This window comes from Ranitomeya variabilis, chromosome 1, assembly GCF_051348905.1.
Source record: "Ranitomeya variabilis isolate aRanVar5 chromosome 1, aRanVar5.hap1, whole genome shotgun sequence".
NCBI lineage: Eukaryota > Metazoa > Chordata > Amphibia > Anura > Dendrobatidae > Ranitomeya > Ranitomeya variabilis.
The window spans coordinates 743,070,899-743,094,030 of record NC_135232.1 but is presented as its reverse complement, the minus strand read 5'-3'; the positions used below and the strand labels follow the sequence as shown (position 1 = coordinate 743,094,030).

Here is a 23,132-nt window from a genome sequence, read left to right as displayed (position 1 = left end):
CGATAATCAATACATGGTCTCAAAGAGCCGTCTTTTTTTGACACAAAGAAAAAACCGGCTCCTAAGGGAGATGACGATGGACGAATATGTCCCTTTTCCAAGGACTCCTTTATATATTCTCGCATAGCAGCATGTTCAGGCACAGACAGATTAAATAAACGACCCTCTGGGTATTTACTACCCGGGATTAAATCTATGGCACAATCGCACTCTCGGTGCGGAGGTAACGAACCAAGCTTGGATTCTTCAAAGACGTCACGATAGTCAGACAGGAACTCAGGAATTTCAGAGGGAATGGATGATGAAATGGAAACCACAGGTACGTCCCCATGCGTCCCCTTACATCCCCAGCTTAACACAGACATAGCTTTCCAGTCAAGGACTGGGTTATGAGATTGCAGCCAAGGCAATCCTAGCACCAAATCATCATGTAGATTATACAGCACCAGAAAGCGAATAATCTCCTGGTGATCCGGATTAATACGCATAGTTACTTGTGTCCAGTATTGTGGTTTATTATTAGCCAATGGGGTGGAGTCAATCCCCTTCAGAGGAATAGGAGTCTCCAAAGGCTCTAAATCATACCCACAGCGTTTGGCAAAGGACCAATCCATAAGACTCAAAGCGGCGCCAGAGTCGACATAGGCGTCCGTGGTAATAGATGACAAAGAGCAAATCAGGGTCACAGATAGAATAAATTTAGACGGTAAGGTGCAAATGGAAACAGATTTACCAAGCTTTTTAGTGCGCTTAGAGCATGCTGATATAACATGAGTAGAATCACCACAATAGAAACACAACCCATTTTTCCGTCTAAAATTCTGCCGCTCGCTTCGGGACAGAATTCTATCACACTGCATACTCTCTGGCGACTTCTCAGTGGACACCGCCAGATGGTGCACTGGTTTGCGCTCCCGCAAACGCCTATCGATCTGAATAGCCATTGTCATGGACTCATTCAGACCCGCAGGCACAGGGAACCCCACCATAACATCCTTAATGGCATCAGAGAGACCCTCTCTGAAAGTCGCCGCCAGGGCGCACTCATTCCACTGAGTAAGCACAGACCATTTACGGAATCTTTGGCAGTAAATTTCCGCTTCATCTTGCCCCTGAGATAGGGACATCAAAGTTTTTTCTGCCTGAAGCTCCAAATGAGGTTCGTCATAAAGCAACCCCAAGGCCAGAAAAAACGCATCCACATTGAGCAACGCAGGATCTCCTGGTGTCAATGAAAAAGCCCAGTCTTGAGGGTCGCCCCGGAGCAAGGAAATCACAATCCTGACCTGCTGTGCAGGGTCTCCGGCAGAGCGAGATTTCAGAGACAAAAATAATTTGCAGCAAAACTCTGAGGGGAAAAAAAAAAAATAAATTTCCCTTCAACACTTCTTTTTCTCCTGCTTCAGCCCAAACAATTAACACTTTGCGGGCCGGTCAAACTGTCATGATCTCAATGGCAAGAGAACATAGCATAAGCATATATAGGAACTAGCTCTTGGAAGATGGGAACTGAGCTGACCATGAACTAAACCTAACGCACAACTAGCAGTGGCCGGGTAGCATGCCTACGTTGATTCTAGATGCCCAGCCCAGCCGGAGGACTAAATAAAGCTAGCAGAGGAAAATATTAGTCCTAGCTCACCTCTAGAGAAATACCCCGAAAGGAGACAGAGGCCCCCCACATGTATTGGCGGTGAGTTGAGATGAAATAACAAACGTAGTATGAAAATAGGTTTAGCAAATTTGAGGTCCACTTACTACATAGCAGAAGACAGAAAGGACACTTTCATGGTCAGCTGAAAACCCTATCAAAAAACACCATCCAGAAATTACTTTAAAACTCTGGCATTAACTCATAACACCAGAGTGGCAATTCCCGTTCACAAGAGCTTTCCAGACACAGTAACGAAACTACAGCTGTGAACTGGAACAAAATGCAAAAACAAACATGGACAAGAGTCCAACTTATCTAGTAGTTGTCTAGGAGCAGGAACAAGCACAGAGAGGCTTCTGATAACATTGTTGACCGGCAAGCAACTAACAGAGCAGCAAGGTTATATAGCGACTCCCACATCTTGATGGGAACAGGTGAACAGAGAAGATGAAGACACCAGTTCAATTCCACCAGTAGCCACCGGGGGAGCCCAGAATCCAAATTCACAACAACTGCCCCTATGTACAAGAATTTAACTACTATAATACTACTTCCTATGTACAAGAATATAACTACTATAATACTACTCCCTATGTACACGAATATAACTACTATAATACTGCCCCTATCTACAAGAATATAACTACTATAATACTACTCCTATGTACAAGAATATAACTACTATAATACTGCTCCTATATACAGGAATATACAGTTAGGTCCATATATATTTGGACAGAGACAACAATATTCTAATTTTGGTTCTAGACATTACCACAATAAATTTTAAACAAAACGATTCAGATGCAGTTGAAGTTCAGACTTTCAGCTTTCATTTGAGGGTATCCACATTAAAATTGGATGAAGGGTTTAGGAGTTTCAGCTCCTTAATATGTGCCACCCTGTTTTTAAAGGGACCAAAAGTAATTGGACAGATTAAATAATTGTAAATAAAATGTTCATTTCTAGTACTTGGTTGAAAACCCTTTGTTGGCAATGACTGCCTGAAGTCTTGAACTCATGGACATCACCAGACGCTGTGTTTCCTCCTTTTTGATGCTCTGCCAGGCCTTCACTGCAGTGGTTTTCAGTTGCTGTTTGTTTGTGGGCCTTTCTGTCTGAAGTTTAGTCTTTAACAAGTGAAATGCATGCTCAATTGGGTTGAGATCAGGTGACTGGCTTGGCCATTCAAGAATATTCCACTTCTTTGCTTTAATAAACTCCTGGGTTGCTTTGGCTTCATGTTTTGGGTCATTGTCCATCTGTAGTATGAAACGACAACCAACCAGTTTGGCTGCATTTGGCTGGATCTGAGCACACAGTATGGCGGCTCTGAATACCTCAGAATTCATTCGGCTGCTTCTGTCCTGTGTCACATCATCAATAAACACTAGTGACCCAGTGCCACTGGCAGCCATGCATGCCCAAGCCATCACACTGCCTCCGCCGTGTTTTGCCGATGATGTGGTATGCTTTGGATCATGAGCTGTACCACGCCTTCACCATACTTTCCTCTTACCATCATTCTGGTAGAGGTTGATCTTGGTTTCATCTGTCCAAAAAATGTTCTTCCAGAACTGTGCTGGCTTTTTTAGATGTTTTTTAGCAAAGTCCAGTCTAGCCTTTTTATTCTTGATGCTTATGAGTGGCTTGCACCGTGCAGTGAACCCTCTGTAGTTACTTTCATGCAGTCTTCTCTTTATGGTAGATTTGGATATTGATACGCCTACCTCCTGGAGAGTGTTGGTCACTTGGTTGGCTGTTGTGAAAGGGTTTCTCTTCACCATGGAGATTATTCTGCGATCACCCACCACTGTTGTCTTCCGTGGGCGCCCAGGTCTTTTTGCATTGATGAGTTCACCAGTGCTTTCTTTCTTTCTCAGGATGTACCAAACTGTAGATTTTGCCACTCCTAATATTGTAGCAATTTTTCAGATGGTTTTTTTCTGTTTTCGCAGCTTAAGGATGGCTTGTTTCACCTGCATGGAGAGCTCCTTTGACCGCATGTTTACTTCACAGCAAAACCTTCCAAATGCAAGCACCGCACCTCAAATCACCTCCAGGCCTTTTATCTGCTTAATTCAGAATGACATAATGAAGGGATTGCCCACACCTGTCCAGGAAATAGCCTTGGAGTCAATTGTCCAATTACTTTTGGTCCCTTTAAAAACAGGGTGGCACATGTTAAGGAGCTGAAACTCCTAAACCCTTCATCCAATTTTAATGTGGATACCCTCAAATGAAAGCTGAAAGTCTGAACTTCAACTGCATCTGAATTGTTTTGTTTAAAATTCATTGTGGTAATGTCTATAACCAAAATTAGAAAAAGGTTGTCTCTGTCCAAATATATATGGACCTAACTGTAGCTACTATAATACTGCCCCTATGTATAAGAATATAACTGCTGTAATACTGCCCCCTATGTTCAAGAATATAACTACTATCATACTGCTCCTATGTACAAGAATATAACTACTATAATACTGTCCCTATGTACAAGAATATAACTACTATAATACTGCCCCTATGTACAAGAATATAACTACTATAATACTGTTCCTACGTACAGAAATACAACTACTACAACACTGCTCCTATGTACAAGAATATAACTACTATAATAACACTGCTACTGTGTATAAGTAAGGCTACGTTCACATTTGCGTTGTTGGGCGCAGCATCATCGACAGATACCGACGCATGCGTCATGCGCCCCTATCTTCAACATGGGGGGCGCATGGACATGCGCCGCTATGCGTTGTAATGCGTTTTACGATGCATGTGTCATACTGACGCACAAGACAGGGCGCAGAGGACGCTACTTGTAGCGTTTTCCCTGCGCCAAAATTCCTGATCTTTACTATCTTATGACAACGCATGCATCGCAAAACGCTGCGTTGTGTACATGCGTTGTTGGTTGCGTCGCCGACGCTGCGCCCAACAATGCAAATGTGAACGTAGCCTAATCAATATAATAATGAGTGACATATTATCAGGAGTGGATGGTTAATTTTACATTTTGTTGTTTTTAAAATGGTAAAATAATAATTCAGATTTGAAAGTAACTATCTAACAACCACAATATGATTCTTACTCAACAGTATATATATATTTGCGCTTAAGGTACCATTAATATATCAAAGAGCTCTTAGTAAAAAAACTTCATAAAGAACTTCATAGAAAGCTTCATAAAAGAGTGCTATATACCATCCTTCATGAACACAATTACCTTAATCAGGGCAAGTGTGGCAGTCCTCATGAAACGCTGTTATCCAGAAAAGGTCCTTGTAGTTAATAGACGGTCATATCCAAGTGTCCACAACTAAACCTCCCAACGATATACGCAAGAAATGGTCCTCACTGTTTTTAAAACTAGGGAGAAAGGGTATTAACCTGTCCTGGCCGGTGACAGGCACCCCTCGTTAATACCCTTTCTCCCTAGTTTTGGAAACAGTGAGGACCATTTCTTGCGTATATCGTTGGGAGGTTTAGTTGTGGACACTTGGATCTGACCGTCTATTAACTACAAGGACCTTTTCTGGATAACAGCGTTTCATGAGGACTGCCACACTTGCCCTGATTAAGGTAATTGTGTTCATGAAGGATGGTATATAGCACTCTTTTATGAAGCTTTCTATGAAGTTCTTTATGAAGTTTTTTTACTAAGAGCTCTTTGATATATTAATGGTACCTTCAGCGCAAATATATATATACTGTTTTTTACGCTTAAATATTGGACAATTTTGGTAGTTATGTCCGATTATTTGCTGCAGTAGGACCAGTAACATTTTTTGTGCAGCGCCCTTAGTTGTTTTTTAAATGATTCTTACTCAGACTATGAGAACTATGTAAAGTTCTCAGTTTTTTCTTCTCACTGACATGAGACAAACCAAGACCTCGACACACTCTCAGCAGAAATGATGCGGCTTCTTAACTGGTGTCAAAAACCGCAGTTCCTGTCCTAAACCTGAATGTTAACATTGTCATATTTTCCATAATAAACTTTTAGTTATTTTACTTCTTTCGTATTTTAGTATTTACAGTTCACAGATAATTTACATTTGGAAAAAAATAAGAAACAAAACACAAGCAATGCATATATAGTGTGTATTACTTAAACTGCATGGCATTTGCTGGTTTTATACCGAACCGATCTACTGAAAGGGTTGTGCTCCACATGTATCTTTAAGAGTGCAGGATGTAACTCAGGATCAGTGCAGGATCAGTAATGTAATGTACACAGTGACTGCACCAGCAGAATAGTGAGTGCAGCTCTGGGGTATAATACAGGATGTAACTCAGGATCAGTAATGTATGTACACAGTGACTGCACCAGCAGAATAGTGAGTGCAGCTCTGGGGTATAATACAGGAGGTAACTCAGGATCAGTAATGTAATGTATGTACACAGTGACTGCACCAGCAGAATAGTGAGAGCAGCTCTGGGGTATAATACATGACGTAACTCAGGATCAGTACAGGGTCAGTAATGTAATGTATGTACACAGTGACTGCACCAGCAGGATAGTGAGTGCAGCTCAGCTGCTGCTCATTGTGCTATTTGTGGGTGTGGTCGCTGCTGATCCTGCTGTGTGCTCCTGAGCTCCTGAGAACCACCACCTCTCCACCCGGGGACCTGCTCTCTCTCTTACCCAGGGAGGGAGTGGGTTTCCTGGGATGAGTGAAGGAGCCAAGTCCCAGCTTCTGCTTCCCGGACCAGGCTGGCGGGGGGCAGAAGGAACCAGCAACCAGCCTGCACATCAGAGGATTCGGGGGTGAGACGCTCCACCAGGAGTCGCAGCAATGTGGCTCCTACTCCCCCCAGGTCTGCAGAGACCCAGAGAAGCCACAAGGCTTCCATGGAGGAGAAGCCTGCTAGCGTGCAGGATGACGGCCCTTCCGGAGGAAAGCTGAGTGCTCACAGAGGTGAGGCCGACCTCACTGAGGAGGGTTGGGCGCTGCAGAGACCCCGGGAGTCTGTGTCCACCTATGCCTCCCGGGTCATGAGCCACCTTCGTGAGTATGAAGAGGCAAGCAAGAGATTGAGAAGGCTCCGGGAGGAGCACAAGCGCAAAAGCTGCAGGCGCCTCCAGACCCAGGAAGACGCAATTCCAGGCTGAGTTAAAGAGGCTGAAGCTGGAAATTAATGACCTAGAGGTAAGAAAAGCGTTTATCCAAGAAAAAAGTGGACCATTTAAAGAAAAATTGCAAAATGAAGATCGATTCAGAGAAATGGCTGATAACAGAGAGCAAAGGCAGATAGGGCTGCAGCCTGGGAGCCAGGTGGATGATGATGATGATGAGAAGGAGGAGGATGACCAGCAGAAAGCCCCACCTGGCAGCCTGCTTAGTCACTCACAGGCCACGTGCAGCGAGCTCCCTGCTGGACAGGCGACAATGACATCTCGTCGCAGTTCTGCTGGCTCTGGGGAGGACAGTGACATCGGCCAGGGAGGGGCGCTAATGGCAGAGATCAAGCTCCTGGAGTCCCCAGTGTGCCTTCAGAACTTCCATCTTGGTGATGATTTACCAGAGGAGGCACCTGGGGGCCACAAGAAAAAGGTAAAGAAGATCAAACCTAAGCTCCAGGAAGCGGTAAGCTATGTGTATGCCCTTCCGGAGGAAAGCTGAGTGCTCACGGAGGTGAGGCCGACCTCACTGAGGAGGGTTGGGCGCTGCAGAGACCCCGGGAGTCTGTGTCCACCTATGCCTCCCGGGTCATGAGCCACCTTCGTGAGTATGAAGAGGCAAGCAAGAGATTGAGAAGGCTCCGGGAGGAGCACAAGCGCAAAAGCTGCAGGCGCCTCCAGACCCAGGAAGACGCAATTCCAGGCTGAGTTAAAGAGGCTGAAGCTAGAAATTAATGACCTAGAGGTAAGAAAAGCGTTTATCCAAGAAAAAAGTGGACCATTTAAAGAAAAATTGCAAAATGAAGATCGATTCAGAGAAATGGCTGATAACAGAGAGCAAAGGCAGATAGGGCTGCAGCCTGGGAGCCAGGTGGATGATGATGATGATGAGAAGGAGGAGGATGACCAGCAGAAAGCCCCACCTGGCAGCCTGCTTAGTCACTCACAGGCCACGTGCAGCGAGCTCCCTGCTGGACAGGCAACAATGACATCTCGTCGCAGTTCTGCTGGCTCTGGGGAGGACAGTGACATCGGCCAGGGAGGGGCGCTAATGGCAGAGATCAAGCTCCTGGAGTCCCCAGTGTGCCTTCAGAACTTCCATCTTGGTGATGATTTACCAGAGGAGGCACCTGGGGGCCACAAGAAAAAGGTAAAGAAGATCAAACCTAAGCTCCAGGAAGCGGTAAGCTATGTGTATGCCCCCCTCCCTGTACCCCCTGAGTCGGCTGCAGGGTCAGCTCGCTGTATAAGCCCCGTTGCCCAGCCCAGCCCGGGTTCTGCTGTGGATCCGGTGCAAAGGTGCGGGGAGACTACAAAGCAATGTAGTGAGGCGCAGAGCTCCGTCTCTGCTTGTAGTAGCGGGGACGTAGCAGCAGGTGCATCAGCTGAGAGGCTGGACAGTGAGGGCGGCCCGGCGGCAGGCGAAAAATCAGGCCACGATACTGTGGTGCGCTCCCCAGTGGGAGGGGGGAGCAGCCCGGTGTCAGGGGCAGCTCCGGTAGCCTCGGTGCCCCTGAATGCTGTTGCCGCTGATCACTTAGTTGAGAAGCGGCGGCTGTGTGAGGGGGTTACCAGGGCTGGGCGTTCCGGTCCTCCCACCAAAGTCCTGTTCTGTGTTGGCGCCGCTGGTCAACAAGATCCTGATGCTAAGGATCAGCGGTGCCTCACAGCAGCTAAAGATCAACGGCGCCTGGTAGCAACCATGAAGCAGCGGAAAATATCAACTGATGATGCGGACGGCACACATAAAACCAGGGGTGAGGTCACCTCCAGTTCTGTGGAGGAGACTCAGCCCCTTGTGCCTGATGATGCGGAGGCCAAAGTGTCACCCCCTGTTGTCACTGGTCCAGCAGGAGTGAATGTGATGGTGGGTATGGATGAGGAAAACTTTTTGTCTAGTGGTGTGGTTGCTGGTTTGGTGGAGGGTGAGGAGGTTATGGAGGTGGGTAATGGTGATGCTGTTGGTGTGGATGTGGTCACTGGTCCGGTTGCCCCCCCGATGGTGGCAGCACCTGTCAGGAGTTATGCCGCTGTCACCTCCGGGGGAAATAGGGCGTCCTCCTCGTCTCTGGGCTCTGGGGACGGCATGTTGCAACGGCGTCTCCTGGAGGCTCTAAAGAAGGGAGAGAGATCACTAATGGTAGAGGGTCGAGAGGTTGATCTATCCTTCTGGATAGAGAGGCATGGCCTCGGGGCCTTCCGAGAGCAAAGAGGGGGGGATACAGTGTGGTCCCTCCCAACAGCCGGGCCGGGTAGTGTGCGTAGGAATGTGGTCCGTCTTCGGTGGAGGGGCAGTGATGCATGTCCTCCAAGGTCGAAGGTTGTGGAGCTCCTGCTGAGGATGGGCTTCAAGATGATTGACATCTACGCCTTGATACATCCCTATTCCACACCTGAGTTTGATGTCAGCTTTGTTCGGCAGGAGGGGCTTGAACTTTTCTGGTCGAACTATGAGTTGGCAAAAAATGAGCCCGGCTGGCGAGACTTTGCCGTTCAGGCGGTGTCTCGCCAAAATCAAGTCAAGAAAGTGACCGTGATGACGTGTAACGAGTCGCTTTCTTGTTATGACATCATGACGTGGCTTGGCCGGTATGGAGAGGTAGTGGAGATGCCAAAGAAAAACCGTGATGAGTTTGGTATCTGGTCAGGGGCCTGGACGTTTATGGTAAAACTTAAGCGTTCAGGTGGTACGGTTGCCCACATACCATCATCTGCCTTCCTGGGTAGGGATCGTATCCTGGTCTTCTACCAGGGGCAACCGAAGCTCTGTCACAGGTGCGGCGACCCCACACACTTCAGCGCAAACTGCACTGTGCAGAAGTGTGCATTGTGTGGGGATGTCGGCCATCTTGCTGCATCTTGTGTGGAGATAAGGTGCCACCTGTGTGGTGAGTTAGGTCACCCATTCAGCCGTTGTCCTCGCTCCTTCGCTAACGCAGTCGTGACCCCGGTGGGAGAAAGCCGTGAGGCTGATTCTGCTGGGGAAGAGACTAGCAAGGGTGAGGGAGCTGAGATAGAGGAGGTTCCAGAGACAAGCTGACTTATGATAGCGTCGCCCTTAATAGTATAGCTAGTGAGGCTCGCCTGGTGGATGTCCACATTCGGCACACCCCAGGCCACGAGGGGTTCACCTATCATAGAGGTAACTGTAGGTCCAGAATAGATAGGTTTTATTTAAAGGAGGAAGCTGTCTCTTCAGCAGTGTCTGTTGTTGAGGTGGAGTTCTCCGACCACTGTTTAATTTTGTTTTCTCTGAATGTTACAGAGACCCTCCGGATGGGAAGAGGCTTTTGGAGGCTCAATTCGTCTCTCTTGGAAGAAGCGGAGATAAGACAGTCCTTTGAGGATTTTCTTCAGAGCCAGGTACCCTTACTGGATCTTTGTAGTAGTAGGTCAGAGTGGTGGGAGATGTTCAAGGAAAGGGTGGCGAGATTCTTCCGCCAGCTCTCGAGCCTCAGGAGTCTGAGCAGGTACCGCCTGTATCAGGGTCTGAGGAGGAAACTCGAGCATCTTGTCTCAACTGGAGGTAGCCGCGAGGAGATCTCCAGAGTGAAATCTTTGCTTATGAGGTGTCAGTACGATAGACACGCATCTTTGGTTTTTGAGAGGGATTACGGGAAGTACCGCTCGCCCGACCCTTAAGGTGCCGTTACACTAAGCAACTTACCAGCGATCGCGACCAGCGACGTGATCGCTGGTAAGTTGCTGTGTGGTCGCTGGGGAGCTGTCACACAGACAGCTCTCTCCAGCGACCAAGCGACTTCGGCATCGCTGAAACTGTCTTCAGCGATGCCGAAGTCCCCATGTAAAAAAAAAAAAAACACTACATACGCACCTTCTGTCGTCCTTCATGTCCCTCGGCGCTTGCCGCACTGACTGTGTCTCAGCGCCGGCCGGCCGTAACAGCGGTGCCCAGTGGTGAACCGCTGTTACTGCAGGTTCACCGCTGGGCTCTGCTTTACGGCCGGACGGCGCTGAGACAGTCAGTACGGCAAGCTCCAGGGGACGTGACGGACAACAGACGGTGAGTATGTAGTGTTTTTTTTTTTACTTTTACCATGGTATCCATGGTAAATATCGGGTTACTAAGCGCGGCCCTGCGCTTAGTAACCCGATGTTTACCATGGATACCAGTGAAGACATCGCTGGATCGGCGTCACACACGGCGATCCAGCGGGAGAGTTGCGATGAAAGAAAGTTCGTCCACTCTCCCTGCAACCAGCGATATCCCAGCAGGATCCAGATCGCTGCTGCGTGCCAAACATAGCGATATCGCTATGCAGGACGCTGCAACGTCACGGATCGCTGGCGATATCGCCTAGTGTGACGGTACCTTTACAGAAACTGCAAGATGTCAGTGAATAGTAAAGTGGTTACAGGACTGGTCGACACTACGGGGTCCCTGAGGCGATCCAGATCAGGGATCCTGGAGGTTGTCAGATCCTTCTACTCGCACCTCTTGGGGAAGAGGGATCTTGATTGGGATGAGATGTCGGCTTTCCTGGCAGAAGCTGTCCCCGAACCAGGGGTAGACCCCTCTCTTGACGTTTTGACAGAAATGATCAGGGAAGAGGAAGTTCAGTTGGCGATTGAAGGGCTTGCCCCCCAAAAATCGCCTGGTCCAGATGGCTTAACATCTGAATTCTATAAGACCTTTAAGGACGTTTTGGTTCCCCTCTTGACTGAGGTATTCAATGAGTGTCTTTCCTCGGGCACTCTGCCGAAGTCAATGAGGAGGTCTGCTCTGATCATCTTGTCAAAGGGTAAGGACCCGTCTTGCATTGAGAATTGGCGTCCCATAGCGCTTCTCAATGCAGACAGGAAGGTTCTGGCAAAGGTGCTGTTTAATCGGCTGGTGAAATTTGCACCCCGACTCCTTTCGGGGGCCCAGCATTGCTCTGTTCCAGGCCGCAGCACATTTAGTGCTGTGCTCTGTGTCCGAGAGGCAGTGGAGCAGGGTAGGGCTGGTCACTGGAAGGGGTACATGCTGTCACTGGACCAGGCAAAAGCGTTTGATCGGGTTAATCACGAGTACCTCTGGTCCGTCCTTCTGAGATATGGCCTGCCGGGGGGGTTTGTTGATTGGCTTAAGACCTTGTACAGTGGGGCAGAGAGTTTCCCGCTTGTGAATGGCTGGATTGGTAGCTCTTTTGAGGTTGGGTCCGGTGTTCGCCAGGGTTGTCCCTTGAGCCCGCTGCTGTACGTGTTTGCGATTGACCCTCTTCTTAGGAGGGTGGAGCGTGGACCGTTGGCCGGGATCGGGATGGATCAGGCAGCACCGGAAGCCACTCTGAGGGTGGTGGCGTATGCCGATGATGTCACTGTGTTTGCTTCCTCTCACGAGGAGGCAGGGTGGCTGATGTCAGAGGTAGATCGCTACTCGGAGGCATCCGGGTCCAAGATCAACCGGGATAAGTGTGAGAGTCTCTGGCTGGGAGGAGGAGATCCTGGTTTTGAGCTCCCGGACACCCTTCCAGGACCCAAAGTCTCTGCAAAAGTCCTTGGCATCGAATTTGGCCAGGGGGATTACCCCAAACAAAATTGGGATAGCAGGCTAGAGATCGCCACTCAGAAGGTGAACCAATGGAAGGGTTGGTCTTTGACCCTAAGGGAAAGGGTAAACCTGATCAAAACTTACCTGCTCCCTTTACTGATTTATCTGGGCAGTGTGTGCATCTTGCCGGAATCTCTCTGGACTCGGGTCTACAGTTTGTTCTTCCAACTGTTATGGGGGAATAGACTGAACCTGGTCAAGAGGGAGGTTACTTACCGTACGAGGAGACTAGGAGGGTTGGGTATGGTCAACCCAGTGGTATTCCTTGTGGATACCTTCATTAAGATCAATATCGCAAACCTCTGGAAAGAGAGGGCTCCTCCGTGGGTATTCTCCTGTAGGGGATGGTTTCAGCCTTTCTTCCAGGAATGGGAGACAGGAGGGCAAGTGAAGGATCTTCGCACACCGCATGGACATCTTCCGGCTTACGCTACCTTGGTTCTGAAGGTAATTCGTCGGTGGGGTCTGGGAATGTGGGAGATCAGGACTCTGCCAAGGAAACTACTTGACAGTAGGGTTCTGTTGACCCATTTCCAGAGGCCTCTGGCGCTCAGGGACTGCCCAAGTCGGGATCTTGGGGTGGGTTTGCATCTTTTGAATTCTATCCGGATCCCCTCGAAGTTTTGGGACTTGGCTTGGCGCTGCTTCCATGGGAAACTGTGTGTGAGGGACAATCTGAAGTGTAGGAGCTCTGAGGACAGGAATTGTCCTCGGGAGCATTGTGGTACCTTGCTGGAAAGCATGGACCACTTCCTGCTTCATTGTCCCTTCAACACAGAGGTGTACAACAGGGTGGGCGCCTTCATTGGCTGGTCTCGGCTGGCCGGTCTCTCCTATGCGGAATGGGCCTATGGAGCATTCGGAGACCTTGGTGGTCGGGACCGCTGCACCTTATTTCTAGTTAGCGCAGTGGTTAGGTATCACACGTGGAACGCACGGTGCTTAGTATCGACGCAACGAAAAATCCTCCCAGTGGACGATGTGTTTAGGACCATACTCGGTGACCTGGTGAAGGTGCGCTCTCTGGAGTATGGGAGACTGGGCGCACGGAGGGCTGCGCTCCTCTGGAGGGGCTTTTCTTTTAGTGTGCCCTAGTCTGGTCATCTCCTTTCCTGGTGGTGGGCTGCTGCTGACACTGTAGATTTTTGTTTTGTTTGATTATACAGTGATGTAGGGCTGCAGGTGCCGAACTTGGGCTTCGTGAGTTGTGATTATTGTGGTGTGTGCTGCTGTATATATTGTATATGGTGATATAGATTTGGGTGTAGGTCTTAGGTTGGGTGGTGGGAAAAGGGGGGAGGTGGGTTTATCTTGTGGGACACTGGGTTGTTTGGGGGGAAAACTGGCACTGCCTGATCTGGCCTATGGACGTTGGACATGGACTGAGGCATGAGACGCAGGACCAGCTCTCAGGTCAGTGCGGGGGGTTGGGAATGGAGGATAGCTTAGTATTGTATATATTTGTTTAATTTGTAGTTATTTTATTTAAAACTAAAAAAAAAAAAAAAAAAAAAAAAGTTAATGTATATAGTCTTTGTTTGCCATTGTTTATTTTATTTGTTATTATTATTTTGTTTGGTGACCGGACCAGAAAGTCAAAGTAGTTATTATTCTGTATATACTGTGTGAGAGGAGAGAATGAGCGGCTGGACCAGTGTTCAGTATACTGATTATTTTCTGGCTAATATTTTTGTTATGTTTTCTGCTATTATTGTTGTTATGTTTTTCATTTTTATAATAAAAGATCTACAGGATTAGTAATGTCATCTATAGATACTATCATTTAACTGTCTTTGGAGAATTTAACTTAAAGAGAAAAGGTGGATGTACTTTATGTATATTTATGCTGAAAGGGCACGATCTCTGCCGGCCACCTAGTGTGGATATTCAGTTAATAATTCAATGATTAATAATTAGTCTAATGATATTTTTAGCTTATAAGCATCTGTCACCATCAGAGAGCTCTTAACCTACGAATGTACGGACTGCCATCATCTATCAGGATGCAGGGAGTTGTAGTGCTGCAGGTTGTGGTACACTAGAGGAAATTGATGCCTAGGTTATAACGGTAAAACGGGCAGGTTCCTGGTCTAAGGGCTTACCTGGATGCCATGGCGACAGAGCAATAACCAATGGAGCGATGATAATGTACGTGCCAGCCGGACCCCCGCTGCTCAGCTTACATGTCTCTTGTTGGATTCTTTGATTTTTGGAAACACTTGTTTGTATGCAGACAGAATTACATGAGAGAACATACAGGAAAAGGATGTTCTACGAAAAGTAGCCCGAGCAGGAAGCGAGCTCGCTTGTGGTGCAAGAACCGAAACAACGTGCTCATATCGCTCACATGTGGGACCTCAGGAGATAAATAAAGCTTTAACTCCTTCAGGGGTGGGAATTTGTAGGTTTTTGCCGTGCTTTATCACATCATAAATGTACAAATATGAAATAGGGGGTTCTGTCTTTTGACAACTAAAGTTATTAGAACTCTCCAAAAACTGGCGAACCAGAGTATCTCGCTGCTGGACTCCTCACAATCAGCAGCAGGGGAACCTGGCAGCAAGTGTTCAACTTCCCTGCAGCTCCCCCTCAGGGGAAATGAAGCATTACACAGTTTGCATTGAAATTAATGAACAGGGCACATAGTGCGCAGACATGTCAGGTTCTCCAGAGATGGGCGCTATTTCTAGTCTTTTATTGTCCTGTTATGCCAAGCTGTTAATTCTCAGAAAAGCTCAGTGACAACCCATGTAGGAGCCATATATGCTAATTCGCCTGTAAATGACGATGGGGGTCTGGTCTGGGGTCTTTATTTGTTTCCGGGCTTTGGCCTGTTGCCGCTATATATCTGCAGGGTCTTTTTTGGTATCTATAAAGGTACCGTTACACTAAACGACTTACCAATGATCACGACCAGCGATACGACCTGGCCGTGATCGTTGGTAAGTCGTTGTGTGGTCGCTGGGGAGCGGTCACACAGACAGCTCTCTCCAGCGACCAACGATCAGGGGAACGACTTCGGCATTGTTGAAACTGTCTTCAACTATGCCGAAGTCCCCCTGCAGCACCCGGGTAACCAGGGTAAACATCGGGTTACTAAGTGCAGGGCCGCCCTTAGTAACCCGATATTTACCCTGGTTACCATTGTAAAAGTAAAAAAAAAAACACTACATACTCACATTCTGATGTCTGTCACGTTCCCCGCCGGCGTCCACAGGGTTAAAACTGCTTTCGGCAAGAGCGTTGCTAATGCACGCGCTGCTGCCGAGAGCTTCCTGCACTGACTGTGTCAGCGCCGGCAGTAACAGCGGTGACGTCACCGCTGTGCTCTGCTTTACGGCCGGCGCTGACACATTCAGTGCAGGGAAGCTCTCGGCAGTGCGGCATTAGCAGCGCTCCTGCTGAAAGCAGTTTTGACCCTGTGGACGTCGGGGGACGTGACAGACATCAGAATGTGAGTATGTACTGTTTTTTTTTTTTTATTTTTACAATGGTAACCAGGGTAAATATCGGGTTACTAAGCGCGGCCCTGCGCTTAGTAACCCGATATTTACCCTGGTTACAAGTGAACACATCGCTGTATCGGCGTCACACACGCCGATCCAGCGATGACAGCGGGTCATCAGCGACTAAATAAAGTTCTGGACTTCTAGCTCCGACCAGCGATATCACAGCGGGATCCAGATCGCTGCTGCGTGTCAAACACAACGAGATCGCTATCCAGGACGCTGCAACGTCACGGATCGTTGTCGTTCTCGCTGCAAAGTTGCTGAGTGTGAAGGTACCTTTAGTTTAAAAGGTCTGCTTTAGCTTAGAGCGTTTACTTTGGGGGTCTGTGTTAGTTTAATGGATCTGATTTGGGGGTCTGTGTTTAGTGGATCTCAGCTGGAGGTCTGTGTTAGTATATGGGTCCGAGCTGGGGGTCTTAGTTTAGTTCTGCATATATCTATTATCACACTCGTGCCCAGACTGGTTGGCGTGGGGGTGTGGCCCTACTGTGCCACAGACCAGACTACCCTGGAAGGGGCATAACTAAGTAGCTTCCTTGGTCTTCGCTGGAGCCTCTGATGGTGAGGTCAGACTTCTGCGGCAGGAAGCTACCAGGTACCACTCCAGGGTGGTGTCTGGCTGTGGCTGCTGATCCCACCGGGGAACGGAACATAGACAGGCAAGCGGGCACGGCTGGCACTCTGGTAGGCAGACAGGTACGGCTGGCTCTAGCAGGACTGGCGACAAGGATGGTACACTGGAAGAACCGGTAGAGACCGGTCTGCAGGCAGGTATGTAAAACAGGTAAGAACCTGTTCAGACAGGAGGACTTTTGAATAGGTAAAGAAAGACCGCAAGAGTGGATGCAGAGCGAAAGCACAGGAACTAGAGCCAAGAACAGAAACACAGGAGGCGGAGCCAAGAGCAGGAGGCAGAGCCAAGAACAGAAACACAGGAGGCGGAGCCAAGCACAGAAACGCAGGAGGCGGAGCAAGCGTGGAAAGGCAGGAGGCGGAGCCAAGAGCAGGAGGCAGAGCCAAGAACAGAAACACAGGAGGCGGAGCCAAGCACAGAAACGCAGGATGCAGAGCAAGCGTGGAAACGCAGGAGGCGGAGCCAAGAGCAGGAGGCGGAGCCAAGTGTGGAAACGCAGGAGGCAGAGCCAAGAGCAGGAGGCGGAGCCAAGTGCGGAAACGCAGGAGGCAGAGCCAAGTGCTGAAATGCAGGAGGCGGAGCCAATAGCAGAGACGCAGGAGGCGGAGCAGGGAAGAACCACAAGAAGCGGAGCCACAGAGCAAAGCCACAGAGTGCAGAGCTGAGAGCAGAGCAAAGTCAGAGTGCAAAGCAAAGCTACAGAAAGCAGAGCCGAGAGCAGAGCAAGGTAAGAATGCAGAGCAAAGCTACAGAGAGCAGAGCCGAGAGCAAAGCCACAGAGTGCAGAGCTGAGAGCAGAGTCAGAGTACAGGATCACAGAGAGCAGAGCCGAAAGCATAGCAAAGCAAGACACAGAGTGCAGAGAAGAGGAAAGCAAGACACAGAGTACGAACAGCAGAGAAAGCAAACCAAGACTGGGATATAAACGAACACAGGAACAGGACTAGACTAAGACAGAGTCAGGAACAGGACAAGGCACAGAGACACGGACACAAGCCAGGGTACGATGCCCCACTGGGTGATGGACATAGGCCAGGGTACGAAGCCCCACTGGGTGGCTACACAAGGGCACAAGCCAGGGTACAAAGCCCCACTGGGTGGCGGACACAAGAGTAACAGAGACAGGGCCTGGCACCTCAGCAGCTAAGAACTGACTGAGGGAGTAAGTTGCACAGGCCCCCACCAATGGGTGGAGATGTCTTAAATACAGGAAGCCTCATGGCAATTGGCCGGGGACACCTTAGCAAGGTACACACAGTCTCAATAAAACACAGGAGTTGCCGGTGCTGCCCCCCCCTATGCACACAGACAGGGCATGCACAGAGCAAGCAGCAGACATGAGGCACACAACATGGAGCTGGCAGCAGACAGAAGTCACAATATGGCCCAGAGAAGTAAGTGAGTTTGAGTGTAATGCAGGTGGGGGATGGGAGACCATGCAGTGATGCCAGCAGGGTTGTTACATCTATCTGAACTGGGACTGTTGTTTTTGGGGGTCTGGTCTGAGATCTGTATTTGCCTAGGGTCTACATTATTTTAGGTGGTCTGTTGGGGGGTCTATACTTTAGAGGTTCTGGTTTAGGTCAGTATTTGATTAGAGGGCCTGGTAGGCGTTCATTTTTGGGGCACAATTTATAATTCTTTACCTTTACGATGGGGGCGTACGCTCTACAGATGACTTGTATTTATTGGGATTTTATGGGGGTGTTAATAATTAGTGATGAGCGAATATACTTGTTACTCGAGATTTCCCGAGCACGCTCGGGGGTCCTCCGAGTATTTTTAAATTGTTGGCAACCAGGCAACCCCCACATGTAATCAAGCTGTCTAGTAGCTGTAAATCATCCCAGCTGCGGAGAAAAAAGCTAAATCTCTGAGCACTAAAAAATACTCGGAGGACCCACAGGTGTGCTCGGGAAATCTCGAGTAACGAGTATATTCGCTCATCACTAATTATTAACACCCCCATAAAATCCCAGTAAATACAAGTCATCTATAGAGCGTACGCCTCCATCGTAAAGGAAAATAATTATTCTTTAATAATACTAAAATAATATCTGTCTGGTGGGAAAAAGTGCAATGAAAACATGATGGAGGAGTTCTGAAGTTCTGCTGACGGGCTGCCAGGAGCAGTCTCGGAGAAGTGCAGCTGGCATCCTCTCGCCTTTCTCACTGCTATAATTAAAAGCTAATTACATGCAAGTAAATGGCTGTGATTCTGATAAAGCGGCAATCATGGGGCGGCCTTCCGAAACGCAGCGTTCTGTCCATGATTACGGTCTCATTCTCCAGCAGATGTCCGAATGGACGGCACGGCCACAGTCTACAGCATGCGGAGGCCAGAGCAAGATACGCAGAAGCCAGGATACACTCTCCCACTTTTATCTTAATAAGGCATGTGAATACTTTTGCAATCAACATTTATTTATTGGCCTAATGCATTGAAAATATAAAACAAAAACAGGTTTGATTAAAATTCTCCTTCCGTTTTGTGCCTGCAGCTCCCATGCAGACCCATGCGTCTCCATGGTTACAGACTACAAAGAAACCTATTGTGTAGTCAGTCTGACCCTGTAGTTATCTCTGACTCCGCTTCTCCCCTGGACACATCACTGCCCCAGATCAGACCACACACAGTAACGTAGTCTGTAACCATGGAGGCATATAGGTCAGCAGGAGCTGTATACACAAAACAGTAGGATTTTTTTTATCTTGATAAGTTATCATTCTTTTTATTTTGTTATTAAATGGATGCAAACAAAAGTATCCACTATGTATCTCTGTGTAATAAAGCAGTCTCTGATTTTCTATTACATTCTATGAATCAGTCCTCAGTAATTGTTACGATACCGGCTTGTGGTCAGTGAATAGAAACATCCAGAGCCTCAGAACCAGAGGACTGATACTTCTCGCAGCAGAGGGTTTGCTACATTTGCATCCAGTGTAATCAGTCCTCTATGATCTAAGCTACCTGAATGGACACATATTTTCCAACTGTCATTCATGGGCGAAAATGTAGTTGATGTTAATCCATCCAAAAGTGGGCAATATGGAGAGGACATGGGATTTAAATATCCCCAGAAATGGTGGCAACTATAATAGACTAATTGTTCACTTTCCTATTAATGGGTTATGGTCCCTTTAAGGGAAGCAATCATTGATTAGTTCTGGCTGCAGGGTTCAACCTGAAAGTAAGAATGGTAGAAGAAGTGAGAACCCCCTGTGAGGTCTCCTGGCCCATTTCCTTTCCATTTCACAACCTGCTCACACTCATTGTACTGCAATGCCGCGGCTATTAATAGGGGAAAAAATGTGCTGGACATGTGATACGCGGCATGCAATCCACTAGATATTCACGCCTCTATTTTCGCAAGAGGAAAAGAGGTCCCTTGCCTTAATTAAGGGTCCCAAAGAAACCTGCAATTACAAGCAGCCATTGGAAAAAACAACAGCGTAACGGGTGTCAATAGGCCACCCCTCCCAAAAATCATAAGAATCCATCGCCTAATAGTGTGGGGGACCCTGCAGATGCAGAAAAAGAAGAATCAAAGCCCTTTCCTCTTCTCCTCTGCGCAGAAACACGTCCTGTGCAAATAACTGCATTCCAATAACGGGGGCCACTGTACACAGCCGGAGCACTAGGGTCCCTCCATAGTGAGGATTGGGGGGTCTCTAGCAGGGAGGCCCCAGAGATCAGGGAGTGCTTAGTCAGAAAGTTTGATTTTGCAATGAACTGCATTCGTTATAGAAGAGAAAATTGTCACATTTTTCAGGAAATGTGTCCACTAGGTGGCACTGTAATATTCCAAGATAATATCAATGTAATATTGGAAGGTGAATATATCTCCATTAACGGTAAATCTTTTCAACTGGGCTCAGATTTCATGTAGAGTTCCCAGGTATTACATATGTACTGACATAGAGATTATATATATACACACACATATATACACAGTCACCCACACACATATTCCCACACATATACAGTGGGGAAAATACGGTAAGTATTTGATCCCCTGCCGATTTTGCAAGTTTTCCCACCTACAAAGAATGGAGAGGTCTGTAATTTTTATCGTAGGTACACTAAAAAAAAAAAAAAAAAAAACAGAAAATCACATTGTATGATTCTTACATAATTAATTTGCATTTTATTGCATGAAATAAGTATTGATTACCGATCAACCAGAAAGAATTATGTCTCTCACACACCTGTTAGTTATTCTGTTAGGGTGTGTTTCCACGGCTGCGTAGAGCCGCAGCGTCAAACACGCAGCGTCCAGATGTTACAGCATAGTGGAGGGGATTTCAGAACGCAGCATGTCTGTTTACAATGTGGAAACGCTCCGTTGCCGCACCGTAAATGTCCCATAAATATTCATTAGATGCGGTAAAACCGCATCTAATGATTAGTCACATGCGTAGTAACTGCGTAAAGGCAGCTTACTACGCATGTCTCCTAATTTACATGCGATCTTACCTGTCCAGCCGCCGGAGGTACGCGACCACTGCAGTTTTCGCGATAACTTGGCTTACCGCGAGAACTGCCGTGCACGTGACCGGGGGTTATCTCCGGTCACACTAGGCTGGTTCTCACTGTCAGCTGACCATGAGTGCTAGAATGTAGGTGATTGCTGGAGAGTTATCTCCAGCGATCATCTACAAGCTCTGCTACATCTGGATGTCAGGCATGCAGATGTAGCAGAGCTGGACTCGTCATGGGACACTCATTATTAAGGACTGCATCGGACTCAGGGAGTATACTGTTGGTTTATTATTTTTCTTTTGTTCCAGGAGACGAGGGCATCGCATGGATTGAGCGTACAATAAAAATATGGTCAAAACTGTGTGGTGTTTTATTTCATTAAAATACTTTATTTCGCCTGTGTGTGTGTTTTATTAACTCTTTCACTACTATAGGATTAGTAATTGTAGGTATCTTAGTGACGCCTCTCTATTACTAAGCCGGCTTAATGTCACCTTACAAAGGTGACATTAACCCCTTATTACCCCATATCCCACTGCTACAGGGCAGTGGGAAGAGAGAGGCTAAGTGCCAGAATTGGCGCATCTTTTAGAGATGCGCCATTTCTGGGGCGGCTGAGAGCTGGTATTTGTAGCCAGCGGGGGGGGGGGCAATATCCATGGCCCCTCTCTAGGCTATGAATATCCGCCCACAGCTGTCTGCGTAGCCTTTCTGGCTGTAAATCATAGGGGGACCCCACGTCATTTCGGGGGTCCCCCTATTTTTATAGCCAGTAAAGGCTAAATATACAGCTGCAGACTGATATTCATCACCTGGGAATCTCCATGGGTATTAACCCCTTCCCAGGCTACAAACATCGATCTCCCAGTCACTGGCTTTCCCTCTCTGGCACAGAAAATTGTGCGGGAGCCCGTGCCATTTTTTTTTTTTAAATTAAACAGATATTGCTTTTAAGTCTAGGGTCACACTTGCGAGAAACTCACATGAGTCTCTCGCCTCAATACCCAGCACTGCCACTGGCACTCGGACTGGAGCGTTGAGCTACAAAGAAATACATGCAGCCGCACACTCCGCTCCCAAGTGCCGACAGCAGTGCTGGGTATTATTATATTATATTATTATATTATTTGGACACATTTAAAGATTTTTCTGTATTTTCATGACTATGAAAATTGTACATTCACACTGAAGGCATCAAAACTATGAGGCCGGGGTCACACTAGAGAGTTTCACGGATGTATGAGAGGCGCAAAAACAATGCATTGCACACGGACCAATGTTCCTCTATGGGGCAGCTCCTATCTGCCGTATATTTCTCAGCTGTATTTTACGGGCGTACAAAAGTGCAGGATGCTGCGTTTGTCAGCGTATTGCGCAAAAAATCCGCCAATTAAAGTCTATGGGGGCAAGAAAAATATGGATTACACACGGACCATCAGTGTGACTTGGGAGAAATACGCACCGGTGTTCTATAGAAAAGAACACTGACAGGTTAGAATAGAATAGCTAAAATAAATGTCTACACATAGAATAGGTATACAGTACACACAAAAAGTTTGACACACCTCATTTAAAGATTTTTCTATATTTTCATGATTATGAAAATTGTACATTCACACTGAAGGCATCAAAACTATGAATTAACACATGTGGAATTATATACTTAACAAAAAAGTGTGAAACAACTGAAATTATGTCTTATTTTCTAGTTTCTTGAAAGTAGCCACCTTTTGCTTTGATGACTTCTATGCACACTCTTGGCATTCTCTTGATGAGCTTCAAGAGGTAGTCACCGGGAATGGTTTTCACGTCACAGGTGTGCCCTGTCAGGTTTAATAAGTGGGATTTCATGCCTTATAAATGGGGTTGGGACCATCAGTTGTGTTGTGCAGAAGTCTGGTGGATACACAGCTGATAGTCCTACTGAATAGACTGTTAGAATTTGTATTATGGCAAGAAAAAAGCAGCTAAGTAAAGAAAAACGAGTGGCCATCATTATTTTAAGAAATGAAGGTCAGTCAGTCCGAAAAATTGTGAAATCTTTGAAAGCGTCCCCAAATGCAGTGGCAAAACCATCAAGCACAACAAAGAAACTGGCTCACATGAGGACCGCCTCAGGAAAGGAAGACCAAGAGTCACCTCTGCTTCTGAGGATAAGTTTATCTGAGTA

General features: G+C 47.4%; 1 protein-coding gene and 1 long non-coding RNA gene across 10 annotated transcripts in view; one reads left to right on the top strand and one right to left on the bottom strand.

Annotated features, from left to right (window-relative positions):
* Nucleotides 1-23,132, bottom strand: part of EVL (Enah/Vasp-like) — a 164,263-nt gene that overhangs the window by 94,976 nt on the left and 46,155 nt on the right. Inside the window, exon 1 of one of the 8 annotated variants that reach the window (XM_077269468.1) lies at nt 14,439-14,613. The exons of 6 other annotated variants lie outside the window; for them this stretch is intronic. In XM_077269468.1, coding sequence (XP_077125583.1) covers nt 14,439-14,449 — 11 coding nt within the window. In that variant the 5' untranslated portion in view covers nt 14,450-14,613. Of the gene's footprint in view, nt 1-14,438; nt 14,614-23,132 lie in introns of those variants that run through there. One more of the 8 variants, XM_077269435.1, reaches the window with a different exon arrangement.
* LOC143782311 (uncharacterized) overlaps nt 16,723-23,132 on the top strand; it is a 46,748-nt gene continuing 40,338 nt past the window's right edge. The window contains exons 1-2 of one of the 2 annotated variants that reach the window (XR_013216930.1): nt 16,723-17,206; nt 18,775-18,873. This is a non-coding gene — a long non-coding RNA (uncharacterized LOC143782311). Of the gene's footprint in view, nt 17,207-17,387; nt 17,481-18,774; nt 18,874-23,132 lie in introns of those variants that run through there. The other variant, XR_013216931.1, reaches the window with a different exon arrangement.